The sequence below is a fragment of the Haliaeetus leucocephalus genome, unplaced genomic scaffold, assembly GCF_000737465.1.
Source record: "Haliaeetus leucocephalus isolate CR32 unplaced genomic scaffold, Haliaeetus_leucocephalus-4.0 Scaffold587, whole genome shotgun sequence".
Classification (NCBI taxonomy): domain Eukaryota; kingdom Metazoa; phylum Chordata; class Aves; order Accipitriformes; family Accipitridae; genus Haliaeetus; species Haliaeetus leucocephalus.
The window spans coordinates 5,115,674-5,137,219 of NW_010973023.1; the positions used below are offsets into that span (position 1 = coordinate 5,115,674).

General features: G+C 37.6%; 2 protein-coding genes across 9 annotated transcripts in view; one reads left to right on the forward strand and one right to left on the reverse strand.

Moving 5' to 3' along the window:
- The window catches only part of ZNF236 (zinc finger protein 236), a 96,075-nt gene extending 84,692 nt beyond the window's left edge, over positions 1 to 11,383 (forward strand). For 7 of the 8 annotated variants that reach the window (XM_010577935.1, XM_010577932.1, XM_010577936.1 and 4 more), the window contains 3 exons: positions 3,987 to 4,116; positions 8,983 to 9,159; positions 9,595 to 11,383. In XM_010577935.1, coding sequence (XP_010576237.1) covers positions 3,987 to 4,116; positions 8,983 to 9,159; positions 9,595 to 9,722 — 435 coding nt within the window. In that variant the 3' untranslated portion in view covers positions 9,723 to 11,383. Of the gene's footprint in view, positions 1 to 2,450; positions 2,518 to 3,986; positions 4,117 to 8,982; positions 9,160 to 9,594 lie in introns of all 8 variants that reach the window. The other variant, XR_775047.1, reaches the window with a different exon arrangement.
- A 1,935-nt stretch (positions 11,384 to 13,318) lies between these two features.
- The window catches only part of MBP (myelin basic protein), a 123,589-nt gene continuing 115,361 nt past the window's right edge, over positions 13,319 to 21,546 (reverse strand). The window contains exons 5-9 of the mRNA XM_010577941.1: positions 20,518 to 20,625; positions 19,973 to 20,008; positions 19,360 to 19,392; positions 18,251 to 18,376; positions 13,319 to 15,125 (exon numbers count right to left, since the gene is read on the reverse strand). Of these exons, the coding sequence (XP_010576243.1) occupies positions 15,069 to 15,125; positions 18,251 to 18,376; positions 19,360 to 19,392; positions 19,973 to 20,008; positions 20,518 to 20,625 (360 nt within the window). The 3' untranslated portion in view covers positions 13,319 to 15,068. The remainder of the gene's footprint in view (positions 15,126 to 18,250; positions 18,377 to 19,359; positions 19,393 to 19,972; positions 20,009 to 20,517; positions 20,626 to 21,546) is intronic.

A 21,546-nucleotide genomic window follows, 5' to 3' on the forward strand; every position in this document is an offset into this window, starting at 1 on the left:
GTTCAACAAGGTTCAGTGCCGGGTCCTGCACTTGGGTCACAACAACCCCATGCAGCGCGACAGGCTTGAGGAAGAGGGGCTGGAAAGCGGCCCAGGGGAAAAGGACCTGGGGGTGTTGGTCGACAGCCAGCTGAATATGAGCTGGCAGTGGGCCCAGGTGGCCAAGAAGGCCAACGGCATCCTGGCCTGTATCAGAAATAGTGTGGCCAGCAGGAGCAGGGAGGTGATTGTTCCCCTGTACTCGGCACTGGTGAGGCCGCACCTCGAGTCCTGTGTTCAGTTTTGGGCCCCTCACTCCAAGACAGACATTGAGGTGCTGGAATGTGTCCAGAGAAGGGCAACCAAGGTGGTGAGGGGCCTGGAGCACAAGTCTTACGAGGAGCGGCTGAGGGACCTGGGGCTGTTTAGTCTAGAGAAAAGGAGGCTGAGGGGAGACCTGATCGCTCTCTACAGCTCCCCGAAAGGGGGTTGGAGCGAAGTGGGTGTTGGTCTCTTTTCCCAAGTAACAAGTGATAGGATGGGAGGAAATGGCCTCGAGTTGTGCCAGGGGAAGTTTAGGTCGGATATTAGGAAAAATTTCATCACTGAAAGGGTTGTCAGGCATTGGAACAGGCTGCCCAGGGAAGTGGTTGCGTCACCATCCCTGGAGGTATTTAAAAGATATGTAGATGTGGTGTTCAGGGACGTGGTTTAGTGGTGGACTTGGCAGTGTTAGGTTAATGGTTGAGCTCGATGATCTTAAGGGTCTTTTCTGACCTACATGATTCTATGATTCTATGAAGTTCCTCTGCAGAAACAAGATTTGAAAAAAATCTGCCGTTCAACTCAGAAAAAAACCTGCTTGTTAGATAAGGCTAGGGTAATGATAGAAAAACATTTATATTTGAAGGGTGACTTCTTGAATGGGTACTTTCTAATGTGAAAGACAGCCTTATTTGCTTTGTTTGGGATGCTTCTTTAAACTATGGCTTTATACCAGGAAACACTTCCTGCTCAGTGCAGTGGATCATTTTCAACCTTCAGATCCAAAGACAATCAGCGTTTGCAAAAGATCACATTTTGTTAGTTCCTAAGAAGGGAGGATAATGTTGCATGTATGTATAAAAATTGGAGAGTGAACCTCACCAGATGATGAGGAAGTTTCAACAGTTTCTTTTCCCATATACACATACAGACATACGCAAACCAGCAGAGTGACCAGCCAAGTTTTTGGAACATTTCATCAAAAATGCGGAAGTTTGCAGTTTGATACAACTGATCCCATGGAAGCACTATTACTCTTTGTCGACCAGCTTAACAGTTTGATCTATATCAGTCGAACTAGTGGGTATGAAAGCTGATACATGTTATTTCAGGAAGGTTTTCTCTGTATCCTGTACAAACCCAATCCAAGATTTCTGATGATGAAAGTCAAAATGAATCTCCAAATCATTGTTTTTCACTTTTGGTGAGGAGGAGAAGAGGATGTTTTAAACAGAAAGACAGTTTCATTTACTACTTGGTCATCATGTCCTAAAACAAATTCCACCTCTTCATCAAGGTGTTCCAGAACATCAGCTGTGAGCAATCTTTAACAGGAAGCTCAACAAAAATAAATGAAACCACAGCTTAGGGTTTTGGGAAAGGTTCGCTGTTCAGTGATCTCTTATTCAAGGTCTTCATTTTGTACTGATGGTGTTCTGGAGATTACAAAAAATGTTAAGAGCACTGCCAAACTTCAGGCCATCCAGAAAAAAACAGTAGGAGGTAAGGGTACCAATGTTTAGATGCCAGAACTTAACTGTATTTCTTTTTTTCCAAAGGCATCAGTACCAGCAATTTCACAATTATCCATAAGAAAACCTTTAGGGATTATGTACGAACGCCCCTACCAGTCACCCCACCCCCCGTGTCAAAAATTTTCAGTCCAGTGTCTTCAGTTCCTGTTCTGATGTTGGTGACTGTCCCAGTTTTACAGTTTCAGAGAGGAGAATCTGAAGACATGTGCAGTGATTAAACTGTCCAATTCCATATCATTAGATAGTGGCAATACCTGCAAGGTGACTGTGGAGAGTAAACAAAGAACAGACATCAGTCGAAGATGAAAATAGAATGAGGTCGTGATCTTATTAAAACAATGGAATGAAACAAACTTTTTATTGCCATACTTTCAGAGGTGGTTACAATTAATGTTTCAAGATAGGTCGGGCATGAGAGTTGCATATCAATGCATGAGCAGGCGGGTAAAGGGCCATTTCAAAGAAGGTTTGCTAATTCTTATTTTCTCATTAGGTAATGCTCGTTTGAGACCCCAAGGTAATTCCTATCTGAAAAATAAGAGAATTACACAAATAAACTTGTAAAATAGCATATGAACAATCAAAGAAATACTAAGTATGTCTATAAAGAAGTGCTTGCACTTCAGAGCATTGTATTCCCATGAACTATTTTCAAAAGCATATATTTTACAGGAAAAGTATAAGGGATTGGCAGATCAGTGGAACAGAACTGCATCACAAACTGTTTCTTCAGAGAAAGGTGACGGAGAAAGGTTTATGGCAGCTATCTGGATGCTCTCCTGTTTGCTTTCAAGTAGAAAACGGGGAACTGGGGGTTGTTGGGGTTTAGGGGTTGGGGGTTTTTTTTATTGTTTTGGGTTGGGTTTTTTTTTGTGGCAGACAGAAAGAAGCAGCCAGCTTCAGATAATTTTTCTGGAGTAGGTCATACTGTGCTTCCACTGTTTCAGTGCTTCAGGAGGTAATGAACAAGATGAAGATGAAGAAAATACTGTGCTTTTAACTAAGCTGTGGTTTATGAATCTCCTGTGATTTTTCTGAGACGACCTTTTATTATTTCCCTATAATACTATATTATTATAATTACTGTGATGATAATATTCTTCCCTGTAACTGTCTTACTGATTTTCCAGTGAAAACAAATTCTGCAGACACAATTTACTTCAGTTCATGGAGTGAGGAATAGGACTTCATAGACCTCAAGAAGGCTTATTCTTTAGGTCTAGTAAAGACTAATTAATAGTCTAGTCTGTAATAGACTAGAAAAGAGTATCCACACACATTTTAGAAAGTGGGCAAGTACTCACAGTACTGTTTCACATACAGTTCTTGATTAGATTTTTAAATTAAATATGTTTGTATTTGCTTTCTTTTGTAATCTGAATTGTATCTTGGTAGTAATAAAGATTTTTAAATTAAAAAGTTAATAGCTAAGATACTCCTTTAGATTTGCAAAACTTCTGGGTCCAGCATCAGTGAATTAAAAACACTGAAGTTAGAACTGTTATTAATGCTTCCTCATAAAGATAAAATGTGTCATACCCTCATTCTGCTTTCTTACTTGTAAGGACCTTAGTGATTTTTATTTTTTTTTAAATTAATTTAAGAGTTCATTGTGAAGTGGTTCTATTTGCACGTTGACATTGTGCAGCTGCATGTCTGTGTGTTGTGATAGTTTCCCCTGTGAGGCCTGTCCAGTTTTACAATGATACTCAGGTGCTGAGTAGGAATACTTATGTATCGGGCAAGGGGGGAGATGGGTATTGTACAGGGGAGGGAAAAAATCCAATATTAACTTACAATGTCCAGTTGTCCAAAATTCATGTTTGTAAGTGAACAAACCATTTCAAGAGCTCTGGTTTGTTTTTTTGGTTTTTGTTTGTGGGTTTTTTTTAATTTATTTTGCTACAGTTAATTAGTGAAGAGACTAATGTATGCAAAAAAAAGCAATGCACAGTTATTGACAGAGGTTTTCAGAAATGTAAAGATACTGATGCATCAGCCTTACAAAGAGTTGATATACAAAAACGCTCTCTCATTTAAAAGGGAAAAAAAAATAATGCAAGTTTCCATCTTCTTCCAGCTTGTCTGCTGATGCCTTAAGATCCTCTGTTTTTGTCTTTAAAGTGTGAATATATTTCTACATTAAATACTGAAGTTTTTTTAAATGGTAAATGGCCTGAAATGTTATTTTTTTCTGTACTGGCTTAGGAACACATGCAAACCCATCAGGCTGGACCTTCACTGAGTTCCCAGAAGCCTAGAGTGTTTAAGTGTGATACTTGTGAAAAAGCTTTCGCTAAGCCAAGTCAGCTGGAGAGACACAGTCGCATTCACACAGGTAACGCCAGAAGTTATTTTTATCTTGCAAGATTTTCTCATTAATATGTGGGTGTTGTATTTGGAATCCTTGATCATGGTTTCAGGTAACTGCATTTAAATATCAACTTAAGCTTAAAAAAAAAAACAAAGTAAATATCTAACCCAAAGAGTTTAGAAATTAAAATGAGGAACAGCAGACTTGAAATCTTAGAAACTGTAGCCAGAACATCATGCTTCACTAAGCTTCCCTATTTTTGGGGACTGGCAGTACTGCAACAGTAATGTGAATGCATGAGCTTGTATCTAGAAGTTCGTCAGTCTCTGAAACAGATTAATAAAAGCATATTTTAAAGCATTGTTTAAAGTGGTGTATATGATCATCTTCAAGCATATAGGAGAATGTGGAAATGAGTGGGTGTGCTCAGTGACCTTAAATAAGGGACAGTCTTGACTGCTGATACAGCTGTATGCAATGCTTGATTGTCATTGAATCACTTAGTTCATCCGTTTCTAATGCCATTGGTTTTAATTTGTGTTCTTCTCTGCTTAATTATATTCTTCAACTGTTACTCTATAAAAAGACTACTGATTTCTCTTAGGGAGCACGCATTTTCTGTGATAGAAGTGCTTTTCAGATTGCAGTTTCTGCCCTGCTACAAGTTGAAAGCTGTACATCGGATAGCCCAACTGCCTTCTCCTTCACCTTCTGTATCTTAAGAGTAATGTTCTTAAGAACATGAGTTCTAAATATAGGAGTCAGTTCTCCAAAACAACTGCTCTCTTCTCCATACCACTGCTACCAATAAAGAGCTGTCATGGCTGCTAGAGTTAAAAAAGACAGGGGAAGGTTGTCTGTGTTGCTACTAAGCTGGAGGGAACCAGGGAATTTGAGACTGGATGTGCTATAGTGTAAGAAGAGTCCCACAAAAGGATAATTCTCTTTCTTTCTGTAAGTCAGCCAGAGCTTTTTCTTTCCCCAATATCAGCTTCTGGTGGTTAGCTTTTGGCTGGTCTTTGTGCATTTAAAGGAAAGTTCCTAATCTCTTCCTTTAAATTATCTTGTTAACCTGGTCGTTTTTCCTTGGTTAGCATCACTTGTCCATCTTATGACATGTAATTAGAGTTCCATCTTTGAACGGACCTTCACTTTGCACCTTCAGATTCAATCTTGCAGGTTTTGGTATTGCATCTTTGAAGTATAGACTTGCCTCTATATCCAAGTGTGTTGTGCATGCTCTCATTTCATGCATCAAAACTTTCTTTTCTCTGGTTTTGACAAACACAGTCTTATATAAACACACACACTCTCACGTGCATTCTACCATGCTGTTCCAAATGTTTGGAAGGGATGTAAATGTTTATTCGGTAGTATCTTTGATTTCTTCTTGTGTGTCTCTATGATAGCTGATAGGCTGTTGATGTCTTGGGACCACTGCCAATATTGATAATTTACATTATGTAAATGTGTCCTTACATACCTGTCTATCTGTTAATTTCTTTTCTCTTACATTATGTTTATGGCAAGTTCTTAAAGGTAAGGTCTGTCTCTTCGCTCTTTTTTCATGAAGGAGTTAATGTGGTGGAGTTTCAGTCTATGTCTAAGTGATGTTACGAACAATAAATGTGATATTATGAATAATAAATGATAAAAGGGTTTCCAGGGAAGACGAAGGAAAAAAATAAAAGTAGATGAAGCTGAAAACGTGTTAAGATTGCCACGGTCTAGGAAACTGCTTTAACTTCCCATATAGCAGTGGCTATATAAAATAGTCATTGGTATGCAATGAATGACTGTGTCTTCCATTACGGTTAAATTAGTTCATACTTACCATTGCACATAAGCAGATACTGAGACATAACTAGTTAAGACAAGGTCATACTTTTTCCATCTGTGCTTTCTTGCTGGCTTTTGCAGTATTTCATAAGGTTTGTAAAGAAATTGATGTAGTCAGTTACTTTTTTTTACCATGGGAAAAAAGAAGAATTGGAGAATAATTATTCAGTGATTCCAAATGTTTGTGGATAAATTGGGTCAGGGCTATACAATGTGCAGCCTACTGTGGCATTTTTTATTTGTTTTGGTAAAATGAGTTGGCTCATTTCAGTTGCCTAATTCAGCACATGGTTCATATACTGTCAAAGGTAAAGTAGGGGCAGTAATTGCAAGAGCTGTTGCAGCTCATTTACACATGAGTGTTTGAGCTTTGAGGTCTTAGGGTTTGCTAGGCAGCCGAAAGCCAGAGAGGTCCCATGTCCTGGCCCTGACTTTTTTTTCACATTTTATTCAGTTGCTGAGAACTCTCTAGCAGAAAAGGATAAGGAGGTTGGATAGAGAGGATTCATGAACTTGGCGAATTTGTGGTTTGAGTTTTTTTGCTAAGGAAATCCTGAGATTTGGGAACCCTAAAAGCAGGTTTAGGGATGTTGCAATGGGAAGACATGGAGAGATAGGGGAGGTACTGGGCATGAGGAAGAATGTGGGTGATCATTGAGCTGGGAAGGGATGAGATCCTTATGTATCAAGTTGTGAAATACTGCAGTGTGGGTGGTATGTATTGATTATGGCGACAAGAGAGTATTGTAACAGGAGGGGAAGGTTTTAGTGCAAGTATGATAGGATAGACTTTAATAGTAGTGGGCTGGGTCACCCACTTTTCAGCAAAACTTAACTTCTGGAGGATAAGCAACAACTCTTGATAAGGGTAATGGGTATTTGCAGCCATTTGTCAGCTAGCAGCTTTCATTGCTGATCAATTACTGTTAGTTGCAATAACCATACTATGAGTGTGTATAAGCATGTTTTATAAGGGGTGTTCGTACCAAATGGTTGAAGGTGGTTTCTCATCTGAGTATGGGAGGAAACTTTGATCTGATCTATTAGAGCTGTTTTTATGTGTTAGGGGTCTCTGCTGGCCCTGTGTATTCTCATCTAATGGGTTGACTGTTTATGCTTCTTTTCCCGCCTGCCCCAAGAGAAATGGTGACTCCTTTTCCTGAGAGTAAAATAAAGAAGGGGAACAGAGCTGCTTTGTGCTTACTGTGGTAGAGTGGAACATTCTGGTTATACTGGGGGCAGGAAAAGAGAGGCAAGAGTTACAATCCAAGGAGATTAAAAGTCTTCAGAATGCCCCAATAATTTGCTTTCTGCATAAGTGACTTAAATAATACAGACTTTAAAAAAAGGCAGTGCTCTAATTAAGAGGTTCACAAAATCTGAAAGCAGGAAAGAAGGCCAGTTTCCCTTTTCCCTGATTTGATTTATGCTGCCCATTGTAATAGACACAGAGCCCTTCAGGAAGGCTGGGAATAGAATAGATTGCCTTTATGCATCTGTTTCTCATAAATCTGCACTATCATAGGAAAAATTCTTTCTATTTTGGAAAGACTTGTAATTTACTCAGTAAATCCTCAGATATTTTGGGGTTTCTTGTACTTGGGTGCTTATGTGCTAGGAATGCCCACAAACTGTAACAGTCCTTGCTAAATTCATTTTTATATTACTGTTGTTGAAAGAGCAAGTCAATCCACATGACAGTCATTCTTTCAGAAAAGAATGTTCTTTTAAAAATCCCTTAAGACCGAAAGAGTGAAAACATGCTGCACAGAAGTTTTTAGATGGGTGCTCTTACATAAACTGCAGTAGGAAAGGCTCATGTAAGTCTATAAACTGATTTGCCTTCCTAAAGGTATGATCCTTGTCTGTGAGAAAGTGTTTGTGATTTCTATCTTGATTAAACATTTTTTAATGATTTCTAATGGGCAGTACCTACTGAATCAGTGGCCAGAAGGAAAACACACATTATTTCTCTGAATAGCTCTAAATATCTTGTACATTCGGATTTATCAGTGAAGAGCAGTTTGGAGAAATGTTGCTGAAATTAGAGGGAAGCAGATGCTTCCAGTTCTGCCAAAAAGCCATGTGGTAATACATTCCACACCACCAAAAAGGCTGTTCATCTTAACAGAACAGAAAACCTGGAGTCAAAAGTATCTGAGGAAACCTAGATTTCACTTCAAACTAGTGAAATCATTGTTAACAAAACTAGAACACTTCTGTGATTTAAAGGACCTTTCGTTGATTGTTTGAGAAGTTGGATTTAGCGTGGAGGCTACAGTGCATCTGGGGACACTAACATACAGGTAATGAAGGAAGAGAGAAATTGGTCCTTTAAGGAAAATTGTGGAAAAGTATTTATACTCCTGCTTGTGCTTTATTGTGCTAACTAATAACAAACCATATTTGTAAGTTCAGAAAGTGCTTTTAGAAGTCCTTAATGACATACAGCAGTGTGTCTTGTGTTGATGTTGGAGGATGTGGTGTTGAGTGCTGAGGCAAAGGTCTGGTTTTGCAAAGTAGGTGTTGTAAAAATTTTTAAATATTTTTATAATGAATATTTTCTTTGATAACATATGGGAATCACTAGTAGCTATCGATATAGGAGGTCACAGGTCCCATGTAGAATTACCAGAACTTTTTTTTAACGTATTTGACTTTCTAGTTTCTTAGAGATATCAGCTTTGTTAATTCTAGAATATTGCTTTATCTACCTTATTCTAAATGATGTAAAAAGGTGATGGTTCCCCTGAGTACAGAAAAGTCAAACTGTTGAAAACTGATTTTTTGCACCTCTTAAATAATTTACTTAGATAATAAATTGGATAGGAGAGATAACATCAGTGATTTAGGACTTATGTAAATACTCTGACATTTAATTTGCGATGTTTTGCTGATTATATGGAGTCATAGCACTGTTTTGAGAAAGTCTCAAGGAAAAAGATCATGACTACTTAATTGCTAGGTCATCTTGATGATTTTTACTGAATTCTGAACTGTATTTTTATGTTGAAATGAGAAATTATTAAATACCTTTTTCTCTTTTATAAGGGGAACGGCCATTTCAGTGTACACTATGTGAAAAGGCTTTTAACCAGAAGAGTGCTCTTCAAGTCCACATGAAAAAGCACACAGGAGAGAGGCCTTATAAATGTGATTACTGTGCAATGGGATTTACACAGAAAAGCAATATGAAACTGCATATGAAACGGGCTCATGGTTACACTGGTATGTAGCATAATGATAGTAATGGTGAGTGCAGAAAGCCATATGCTTTACTAGGAGAGCAAAAAACATATCCCTTAAGTTACTGAGGAATTAGGCACTAATAGCCAAACCTAGAGTTGATGACCTAGTAGTTGCACATGCAACCCAAAAAGCAGGTTGAAACAGAGACTGGTTACTACTTATGGCTCCTTGTTTTTTACGTGGAGCTCTGTAGTACAGAAATACAAAGTTCAAAAACTATTACAGGAAAATGATCTATTATTTTAGATTTTTTTAAAAATTTTTCAAAGAGCATCTAATGAATTTACAGAATCTGAAGTAGTTATGTAGTACCTTTCCCAGCATGATTCCTTTATTCCTAAGTGCTATATTTGCATTTTTCTACACTATACATCAAATCATACTCACTCATCTTTTTCTCTTGTACTTCGGTAGGTCCTGTACAAGAGCCTACTAGTCATCAAGAACAAGAAGGGGAAGATATTAGTCGTGCTCTGAATTTAGAAGAAGTGGTACAAGAATCTTCAAATGAATGGCAAAGTATAGGCAGTGTTTTTCGATGACACCTTAAAGTTTGAAAGCTAAAAATGTTTCTGGGACTCGAATTTCTTGAAACAAGTTTTCAGAAAAGTAACAGATGGATTTTACAGTTACAGCTTCAAGCATTGAAAATATTAACATAAGAATAATATATTATAGTTTTTTTAATTATTTACAAGAATTACCTAAAAGCATCATTCTTTTTTAAGCTTGTAGAAGAATATTGGGAAAACATCATTTAATCTGTGCTAAGTTGTCTGTGAATCAATGAACTCAGGTAATACTGTATACAGTTTCATCTTCTAATTCACAGCCAGTATATCAATTTGAAAAATAAACTGGAACTTTATATCAGAATAGAATGATTCCCATTTTTAAAGGAGGTGAAGAATAACTTCGTGGGAAAACCATGAAACTGTTGGTCAGCTTTCTTTTTTACATGTTTAAAAAAATAATTGAGGTTGGAAACAAAATGTTACAGAGGAGATGCATGCAGTATAAAATAGTTTTGGTGGTTTTTTTGGTTTTTTGGGTTTTTTTTACAAGGCACAGGAGAACTCTGTATTTCTGTTTTAAGCTTTTTTTAGTACATTTTGAGAATTTGTTGAAAAAAATAAAATGCCATGAACTTAATGGCTTTTCTTGAGTTAAACTCTTGAGAGGGAGCATGTTCATTTCCATTCCAACCGCAGAGGCAGTTAGTTGTTAGTTTTTACATTAAAAGTCTGAGGTTTTAAACTCGGCAATAATTATTTAAAGAGAATCCAAACTAGAAGAGGTTCCAATGAAAGCCTCTTCTTTATGTTTGCTGTTTTGGATCAGCAGGTACATATCTTAGTATCTGTGGAAAACACAGCCATATACTAAATCTGGGAAGTAAACATACACTTTTGTGTTAGCAGTGAGAAAGTTAGATGCACGCTAGGTCACCTATGTTATACAATATTCCCCAGTGCTGTAAACAGTTATCATTTCAAATCTGTAAATTCCTCATTATTTTCTTTGTGAATTTTGGAAATATGTTACTTTTATTTGTTGTTGTTTAAGTCATTGTTTCAGAAAAACTACCTAGTTGACTAAGTAATGCTTTGAAAGGTGCCACTTGTTAAGTATATTCATAACAAAGAAACACTGGAGTAAAAACATAGTCATCTTTTAGACATTCCAAAGACAGAAGCTCTTTTCTTATTTTTACCTTGTTCTTTTGAATTTTATTTATATGTTACATATATATAGATATATATATATGTGTGCTTGTATGTATATATATATTTAAAGTTATATGAGCCTCTGTGTGGCCGATCAGTATATTTTGTAAATACTAAACCCAGTTGCAGGAAGTTCATCTTTTCGGTTTGCCACAAGTACTTCTAGATCAGTGGTGGATTTGTTGTACTATAATACAGAGCTGGATTTTAATTTACCTTCTGAAAGATAATTGCTCTCAGATCCAAAAAGCCCATTTCTGTAAATATTGTCTATACTTTCTCTATGATACAAACTAGTTATTTCAGATTGCTGAAGCAAGAAATCACTGTTGGTTTTGATAGGGCATCTCTTAATTCTTTTGTTAACTCTTTGGCATATGTATATAAGTAATATAGTTGGTGACATGAAAATAACACTTTTGTTATGTGGAATATTTAATTCAGAAACATGTTAAATAATACTACTTTTTTCCAAATCCTGTTTCGTGTATTTTTTAAGCATTTGATTATGTATTCTAGGAGATTCTAAAAACTCCATTTACTGGAAGCGTGTGTCTCAATATTCTATGTAAAGAATGTAGGTGAAGTTCTTCCAGCAGTGCCTTTCCTTCCAGACAGCCTATTAGTGTTTCGGGTGTTTAAGAAAGACATTATTTTTTTACAGTTGTCTGAAGGCATACTGGCCCCATGGCATAGTGCCCTGTTTATCTGTAATAATATAGTAAAATGTGTTTTGTTGCATGTACCACATGTAAAACTTTTTCCCTGTTGTTTCAGAGAATACTGTATAAATATACCACCAAATTTGTTGGAGTTGCTTTATGGCATAGGGGATGGCACTTTCCAGAGGTTGCCAAATCCAATTTGACAGAAGATGATTTACAGCTGGTCAGATCCAGATGCAAATCCATCCTTCGTAATGGGAGCGTGATTCCTAAATGCTTGAAAGCATTCAGTCTGCTCTAGCTGCGATTGCTTTGCCAGCAAGTAAAAACCGGTAGTGGTTGGTAGTCGGTGAGCATGTGCTAAAAGCAGGTCTTGTGAGTAAAAAGATGCTGGTTTTAAATGGTCACTTCTCAAAGAGTTATGTCTTGAGTAGAGACAGTAAGTCTTGGAAGTGTTAAATAAGCAGTGTGAGTTACGGAGTCAGCTGACATTTTTCCTGAATTCAGTTTGTTACTGCTCCAGCACTTGGAATCCTGTCAGTTACAGTAAACAGACTTTTAAAAAAACCTTTTTTGTAACATGGTATTTCATTTCCTTCCCTGCATTCTCCTCCCCCATGTGCTTCAAGAATTCCCTCCTGAGTATCCTTACACAGAGGTTTTCATAGCCCAGGTTTGTTGGTAAGATTGAGTTGGAGGTTTTCAAAGCAGTGTTTCTGTTGATGTTCAGTACAAATACAGACAGTGTAACCAATATGTTGATATTTCAAAAAGCACTGTTGAAGCAGATGCATTTTTTTAAAAAGCAGAAAGAACTCTTGTTCTAAGGCATGTTTGAAGAGTCACATTGTATAGTGGGTAAGTGAATAGTGCTTAGGAATGTCTCTGTTCTTTCTGGTTTGATGCAGTAGTAGGCTTATGCTAGCCTCAGGCTTTTTGGTTTGTGTCTGCTCAAGTATTTCTTCTGGTCTCTGTCCATTCCTTCAGTACAAGAGGTGACACATTCCTCATACTGCTTACGCGTTCTTGTTTCAGGAAAAATCTTCTGCTTACAAATTAAATAGCCGTTTAAACTGCTGTTGTTCAGCAAAACTGCTAGTGAGTAACGAAAACAATAAATTTCAGTCTTAAGTTTTAATCTCTTTCAAGAGACTTGTGTTGGTAAAATAATGCTTTAAAGTACCGTACCTTTTCTTCTGTAGAAAGTAAATCCAAAAAAGCCACCTCCAGCCTCTGGAAAAGATGACTGAGAGGAAAGCAGAGTGACGAAGGCAGGGAAGAAGCTTTGGATAAGTTCTGTAGTTCTACAGTGTAGTATTTTGGAAGATGTATTTCTCAATTTTTTTAACCTTAAATAATCCTTCCCATTTTTGAAGGCTGCTTTAAAAAACAACTTGATTTTCACATGCTGCCTTCAAAGAAGATACTTTGTGCTTTACTTGTTTAGGAAGGGTGGGATTTCATTGCCTGTACATAGGCATTTTATGCCTTGCGATAGCCCCTGGCCTTTAGCTGCCACTCCACAAAGACACTGGCCTCCCATAAATCCTGTGTCATATTGTCAGCCCTGTGGGCCATGCTAAGTCACCAGCAATGTCACTAGAAGCCTTTGTGCAAGCAACTGGGTCCTGGGTCCCAAAGTGTAATTTTCTAGTATCTGAACATTATTCATAAATTGTGGAAAAAAAACCCACAGAAATTCATATATATGATCTTCTCCGTTGTAAAAGACAAAACCGGTCCAAGTTTCGTTTCAAGTTGATTACTTTATTTCAATAATGAATATTTTTAAAAGCTGTGTTCCTATAAGAACAATACGTATTCAAATTAAATCAACTATTATGTTGCAAGGTATACATCTGAATGAAGCTACAATAGAAAAATACACATAGCAACCAATGTAGGTAATAGAGATGTAATATGTGTGTGTATGCTTAATAATTTTGGTGGTTTTGTTTTCTTTAGTCTCTCTGTATTTTCTGTTCTCTCATCTTTCATTGCTTCGTATTAATGGACACTGATTTAAACCTACAATAATAGATTTAGATGTGAAATGTAATTAACATACATATTTATAGGTAACTTTTACTGGGCACTTATTAGGAATGCAGTTTCAACCTGGGAAGCATTAACTGTACTCTACAATGCATAGGCTAAAACTAAAAAAATAAAATAATTAATCAGACACTTAGATGACAGGTTGAAGAAATGGCAAAATGGTAAGTTTAAGTAATAAAACAGTGCAATTCAGAAGAGCCTTTTATTTCCCTAAGTGTGGTTGGAAATACCATTGCCACACATTCATTTTAGTAATTTGTGAACAATTAATATCTAAATCTAACTCAACTATAATTTATTTCTATAAGGCAACTACAGTACAACAGTTAAATGTTCACAGTAGTTTACTATGAGTTTGCTTTGGTGCACTGCCCTTAATAGGCATCCAGATGTTACTCGGGCAAAAGATTAGCTGATCAAATACGACACTGCTGCAATACCAAGAGAAAGATTTGAAATTCTAACATGAGATGTGCAGGACTATCTGAGATACCAGTACTGAAGGGCTCTCTTTCAGAAATTAGACTTACTTGTTTATATATTCATTTACTTATTTATTGTACTGCAAAGTTAATGCTGTTGCAGCAGAGTTTGAGTGAAGCACCAGTGACGTCCAGTGGTCACTTGTGCAATCTTAAGATGTTTCTTCTCTGGGAATATCCCTTGTTGCTTAACATTAGTCTAACTCAAATTTGAAATCCTCTTTCTCTCCCTCATCTGCTCTTAATTCTAATGGTTTGGATGCGATGAGCAATTCATGGTATGGAAAGAATTTCCTTATTACTATTGCTCCGCATCGTATTGATTCTACAACATCTGCCCCCTCCCACACTTCACATGCCTTGAACTCCCAATGTTTGGTAAACCTTTCCATGACTGCCTAATCCTGTTATGAAAATAAATTATTCTGTGAGTGAGAGAAGGAAGATTAAAACAAAACAAAAAAAACCAAATCAAAAAAAATACTTGGATAAACAGTCCTTACAACTTCTGCACATGGTGGATTTTTTTTTTTAACAGCAGTGTCTCAGAATCATTAACAGCAGTGCTCGGTATCCAAGACATTAGCTCTTTATTTGTAATTCTGATGTTCACTAAAACGAAACCAGAAGACTTGAGCTCAGATTAGATGCTTGGGAGAAATAATGAAGTCCAGCATACAGTTAGGGCATCCTGAAGAAGAATGAGTAAAGTCAGAGATCTTGTTACTTCACATAAAATAAGGAAAACATCTAGTAAAGCTACTTTTTGTGTTCCTTTCATTCAACTGTTGGTCAGGGATTGCCAATAGAAGTTTGTATCATCTACTGCATGCAGAACCTAATTGGCATTAAGTAATGGATTGCATCTATCTAGGTAATTGTTGCAGTTGTTGTTAATTTTAAGGCAGTTACATTATGAAGCAGAGTACGTGATCCTTAGATGGCATCTTAGAGCTTCAGCGCCTTGCAACTGGTGAACCAGACCGTGATCCAGGTCGGGACCCAGAGCCTCCCTGTGGAGGGAAGAACAGAGTTAAGTTAATTAAAAGGTACCGTATATTTGGGGCTATAAATTGAAAAGCATCAATCTGTAGTACAACAAAATTTTAAATAGCATGTAATGAAAATGGCTTGCAGTGGCATCTAGTATGTTGCTGAATATTACTGGAATTTTCACTTCAAAGAGACGATTGCTTTTCATATATTTTTCACATAGGATTAATTTACTCATTAAATCTCTCATACAGGGTTAGACAGTCTCTCTTGAATTATTTGTAGGTACATGTTCTTAATCAGGCCTTCCTAGTGAAAGCAGTTCATTTACTTGGACATCTCGGAAATTTTCATTTTCATGGCTGGCCCTGAATTGTTAATACACTTTAAAAACAAAACAAAACAAACAAAACCAGAAAAAACAAACACCAAAACCAGAAACTGAAAACCTTGCGTACAAGTTGTGTAATAGTCTCACAGCTGAAAGAATTGAAATGTAGTAATTTTATTCTGTAATATTTATTAGGGTAAATTGTTAATGTGATTATATCAACATCAGTCTTGTATGGAAAGCTCAGATGCAAATATGGGATAAAACCAAGAAAAGATAAAGGGCTGAAACCTGGCTATTTTTACAAATAATAAGAAAACATCAAACTAGAAAAAACCAAAACAAACAAAAAAAAAACAAACAAAAAAACCCCAACAACCAGTTCATAAATCTGCAATTGAGAAAAGCCCTACAGCAGTTTTAGAGCAAAGATGCTCCAAGCTGAAATTTTGGCATTTCATTTTTGGAACTTAAGATTAGGTTAACTGGGTATCTTTTCCTAAGGCTTTAACAACTTTCCAGGCAAACTGTGAGTGATAGACTTATGACCACAAATGTGAAATAGTGTGGTAATTGTTGCTGTAATCAGCTGATAACTGTTTACTTCAAAAAAATCAAGCATATGTGTACTTTGGGATTTTGTTTTATTTATATGCTTTTTCTTATCTATCAGTGCTCTCTCCTTAGTTTTACTGAACTGTTTCAAGGAAAATGTCATGTAATACATTAGGTAATTGGCTTTTTTTTGTTTCAAAGTTATCTTAAAGATTGGATAACTTTTTTATTGTAAAAGACTGTAAAACTATATAAATAAATAGTTACTAATGCCTCCTGCTATAAACAATGGGTCTAAATCAAATGGGCCTGAATAAAACTCTGAGATGAACTCCAAAATTTATAATGGCTCAGAAAAGGCTATCTAAACAGTAGAACTGGTACATGTATATCATCAGATATGCATAAATCCAAGCTGAAACAGTTGTGATGGTTATGTAAAAAGGATGTTACATTTTGGGAGACATCGTTATCTGATATTTTCAGATGTTCAAAAGAAATTTTACAAATAATGTCAGTATATAGCTGTGGTACTGTTGATTGTCCTGGTTTCAGCTGGGATAGAGTTAACTGTCTTCCTAGTAGCTGGTACAGTGCTGTGTTTTGAGTTCAGTGTGTGAAGAATGTTGATAACACTGATGTTTTCAGTTGTTGCTCAGTAGTGTTTAGACTAGAGTCAAGGATTTTTCAGCTTCTCATGCCCAGCCAGGGCACCTGACCCAAACTGGCCAACAGTGTATTCCATACCATGGGACGTCCCATCTAGTTTAGGAACTGGGAAGTGGGGGCGGGGGAATCGCCGCTCGGGGACTGGCTGGGTGTCGGTCGGCGGGTGGTGAGCAATTGCCCTGAGCATCATTTGTACATTCCAATCCTTTTATTACTACTGTTGGCATTTTATTAGTGTTATCATTATTAGTTTCTTCTTTTCTGTTCTATTAAACCGTTCTTATCTCAACCCAGGAGTTTTACTTCTTTTCCCGATTTTCTCCCCCATCCCACTGGATGGGGGGGAGTGAGTGAGCGGCTGCGTGGTGCTTAGTTGCTGGCTGGGGTTAAACCACGACATGATGTATTGGAACTCTGCTAAAAAGCTACAAGTGCAGAGTCTGAAAATCAAACTTAAAAGGTAAATGTTGATTTTTACCTGGGCCTCTGAAGAGTTCATTCCTTTTCTTAAATTGCAACATAAGAATTCTTACTACCTCCTTGAAGCTTTCAAGCTGTCATTTGGTGCTGCATATGTTTGAAAACCAGCTCCACAATGAAAGATACGTACCCTAAACCGCGTAAGAGACAAAATGTATTTTTGCTACGGCTGAAGGTGCCGTTACGTCTCCTGTTGCAGAGAAGAGTAATAAGAGTCTGAGATGATCAGCTCTGCTAACGGGATCTCAGACCTTCTGTCCTGAAGTTAAGATTACTGCTGATTGCATTCTTCATGTGTGAATAGTATACTAGGTGATTTGTTATGAGTGAATGTTTCGCTACCTTTGAGGAAAAATACAGTCTCAGTGAAAGCAGCTGCCAGTGGATGTGATGTGCTTTTCATGTTTTTTTTCCTGACATAGAATGTGAAAAGTCCTCACGACTGACTTTTTTCTCCTGTTCTGTTTTCATTTATTAGCTGTGTTGGTGGGGCTGTGCCATGACTCGAAATGGTGAACTGAACCAGATTAAAGATAATCTGACCAAATGTTTACTTTTCTTATGCCACAGTTTCCTAATGCGCCCAACTATGTGGTGTCGCAACTCGCCGTACTGACGTATCGTAGGAGGTCTGCACCTGGGGGGGGAACAAGCAGGGACTGCTCAGGTTGGTACTGCATCTCAACCAAGTATGTGTCCAACACTGCCCAGGACTACCATTCTGCAGCTTATCAGTTTGCCTTCATTGTCGCTATTCTAAATAACTTAGCAGCAGCAGCGAGCTGTGTCACCTCCTCATTCATCTTCTGTGTTCCAGGTCGTTTGTGAGTTCAGCAACAACACGGATCCTGGTACGGGGCTTTGCGGGACTTTGTGGATTTACCTTCTTTCCTGATGGTAACTGACTGTGTATCTTTACTTTTGTTTCCTATCATGTAAGTAGTTATTAGGCCATGAGATAACCTTCTGTTTTATCCAGGCAAATCTAGTTCCTTCAGAAGCTTTAAGGAAATACGGATGTTTCAAACATGGCAGGTTCTGGAGAGGTTTGGCTTCTCTTTTTCCTGGACTCAATTTTTTATACTTAGAGTAAGTTCAATTGTACTTTACCAGTTTAAAGATTCTGGAAAGAGTGCCCTGGCCCTCATGATAGGATCCCTTATGTCCCTTGTGAGCAGATTTATGCTCATAGAATTTTCCGCTTCCTCCGTATCCTGGCTTGTGTCCTTCACCACCCTGCAAAGAAAGATTTTCATATATATTGCAAGTTACCGCATTCAAATTATCATATGCACATTGTAATCTTTGTTTGTGATCACTGAAATGTAATACTCAAATGAGAAATGTAGAGGTGTTGGAATAAAATAATCTTTTACTTAATAACCAAGGATGAAGGAAAATAGTAGGAAATTATCTGAATGTACTCAAATCTGAGGGAAGCACCAGTCTGTAAAAGAGGAATTAATAATAAAAAAAAAAAGGATACTCGGAACATTAACCTGCATGACAAAACTTAAAATGTTTCAATTTCATGAGTTCTAAGATGTCAAACACATCAACTAATTTGTGTTGTTCTGACAGTGAAAGAAATGCTTAATGGCTTGAAGGTTTTAATATTTTGTCTTAAAATGCAAGTAATTTACATGTCCATCTCATATAAAATCAAACCTGTGGTAGAGAAGTAGAATTTAATTAGTTGAGAGATCACTGTGGGAAGAACTGGTCTAATAGCTGTTTAGGCAGATTACCTCTTACTGAACGGGGTTGCAAGGAAAGGTGGGACAAAATACTTGAATTAGTGACAGTGTTAGTTTTGGAGGCTTTGTAAGAGCAGTTGGAACCGTGGAATAAGCACCCATCTCGTTCCAGCCCTCCCTCCCGGTTTTGTCCTTCCCAGGAAGAAAAATGCAGCAGATGAGTCTTCCAGGAGTCTTTAAGGGAAGAGAGCTTTGCCATGCAGTGGATTTTGCTCCCTTTGTGCTAAAGCAAAAGAAATTATCGCTGCAAGGCTGTCAAGTTGCTGGATGAGAGCAAGCAACAAAATTACCGTCTGAAAGTGCTGTGGGAGGAGGGAGGAAAGTGGAACAGGAAAAGCAAAATAGCAAAATTGAGACAAAACAGAATTATCACGTTGCTGCAGCAGCTTGAGGCAATGGAGCAAAGTATGCTTTGGCCTGGTAAACGAAATGGCTGTTACCGAAAGCACATTCATCACCTACCCAGCTAAATCTGGTGAGGGATAATCCTCTTCCCTGTACATGCAAGAAATAGAAACAACGAGGTGATGATCACTATGGAACAGAGCATCTGGGTGTACCATGCACAGATGATGAAAATGCAGTAAAAATAATGAAATACTGGCCAGATAATGAGGCAGGGGTTGAAAACAACAGTCTGTACAGTCATTCCATGAAACAAAAAAGGCAAAATTCTTTATTATGATTACAAGAACTGACTTCACTAGCCATGGTTTGTCAGTATTACGTACTTTAGAAGCCAACTGAGCTTAGTAAATGTCAGGACAATTCCTGGTGGGTGAGGCTTGTTTGAAAGCATTACCTATTATTAATTTAATACATAAAGCAATCACAACATCAACTGAATATAAAAATCCCTGCGAGTGGCTTTAATTTGTCATGCAGCAAGTCAGGAAGTGCATGAGGAAGAGAACCATGGCTTTTCTGTTTTAGACCTTTGCTTTAAATATCCCCAACAATAACTCCACATTTTTACTTGGTGCCATTAAAGAAAATGAATCAGGCTTGCAGCTGAATTGTATAAACTAGCCCACAAAAGATCCTGGACGTTGCTTGAGCCCCTGAAAACGCTTACCTTTGCTTGCATTGGGGGAGGTGTACGGGGTGAGACCTAAAAACCAACACAAAAAAGTTGTAAAACCAAGGCAAAAATAAACGTAGGGAATCATCACGCCTTTTACATATTATCTATGAGTTAGCAGAATTAAGTGCTATCAAAGTAATTGCACTGAGAAGCTCCTCTGCTGTCTTAGGCTTTGCCTAGAACACACCGGATTTTTCTCCATTTTTAAACAGAAAACATTCCTTAATACAGCCAGTGCTGAAGACACAAGGGCAAAACCTGTAAATGGTGAAGCTGTATAATTGTGATGGTGGTTGTTGAAATTTGACTATGCTAATGGCAGGTTCACCCACCTTTTTTTTTTTGTAGCGTTTCAGTGTTGTTTGTGCTTCCAGGTAAAAATTGTTTTTGTATTTGAATGGCATGACGAGCTTGAAGGCACAGTACAATTCACAAGGCTCAAAATAATGGCTAACGATTGGGGAGTATTTGGTTACTGCTGGATCCTAAAGAAAATGTTTCATTTTAGTGCATAACAAGAAGAGAGGAGAACTTACAATGTTCTTGAAGAAGTGGACTACGGGGTTGTCGTCACCAGGCCGGCCATGCTGAGATCTCTGGGGGATGGACCCTACGTGGTGGCTAGCCCTGGCTGCATGTATGTCCTGAAAAGCAGAATAGGCATATCGCCAAGTCAGCCAGGAAGGAAAGATAATCGGCGAATGTACGAAGAGAAGAGTCGTTTTCACCAGGAATGAAAAGAAGAGAAAAATGCCTTGGAAATCTTACAGACATTGCAACCTAAAGTTGTCAGTGCTGTGAAGGAACAGTTTTTTAATGCAGTGGCAAATACAGAGTACGTATGTGGACATATGTTGTGCATATATATATGGGTGTACATGTTTTTAATGTTAGAGCCCGGTGTGGAATTAAACCTGTTATTGGAAAGTTCTGATAACAGAAACCTGGTAATTTTCCTTCTTTCATAAGTAGGATTGTAGAATGTAGTTTTAGAAATGAAACCTGAAATGGAGAAAAACTTAAAATGATGAAATGATGTTGGGTCATTCTCCATGCATGAGCAGGAATGGATCATGTATCGTGTCTCAGTTCCCAAAGACTACATAACACTAATGAACTGCAAGAGCAATGTTTTTTCGGGAATGAGGGAATCAAATGAGACTGACGATACTTTCTATTTTCAGTAGGGCTTCCTGAGCAATACATAAAGAAGTCCAGTAAGCGAAGGTAAAATAAATAACAGGAAATAATACATTGTCAAGTGTGAATACCTTGACTGGTGCTTAGATTGTGCTGCATCTGTTGCAGTGAAAATAGTGTCAAAAATTTGGTTTAGTAGTTCCTGCTATCTGAATACAGTATGATGAAGTTTAAAAAAGAACTCTTACGTATGACTGACCCAATTACAGACATCTGCTCATCACTGCAAATGTAGAGGCACAAGGCTTCATGTTCAGTGCAACAGATCTGAAGTATGTTCAGTGGGGAACAGAGAAGGTAGGAGAGAATGAAAATAACAACAGTGCTGCAATTGTTCTGGTAGTGTAATGGATTCCCTGAGAATA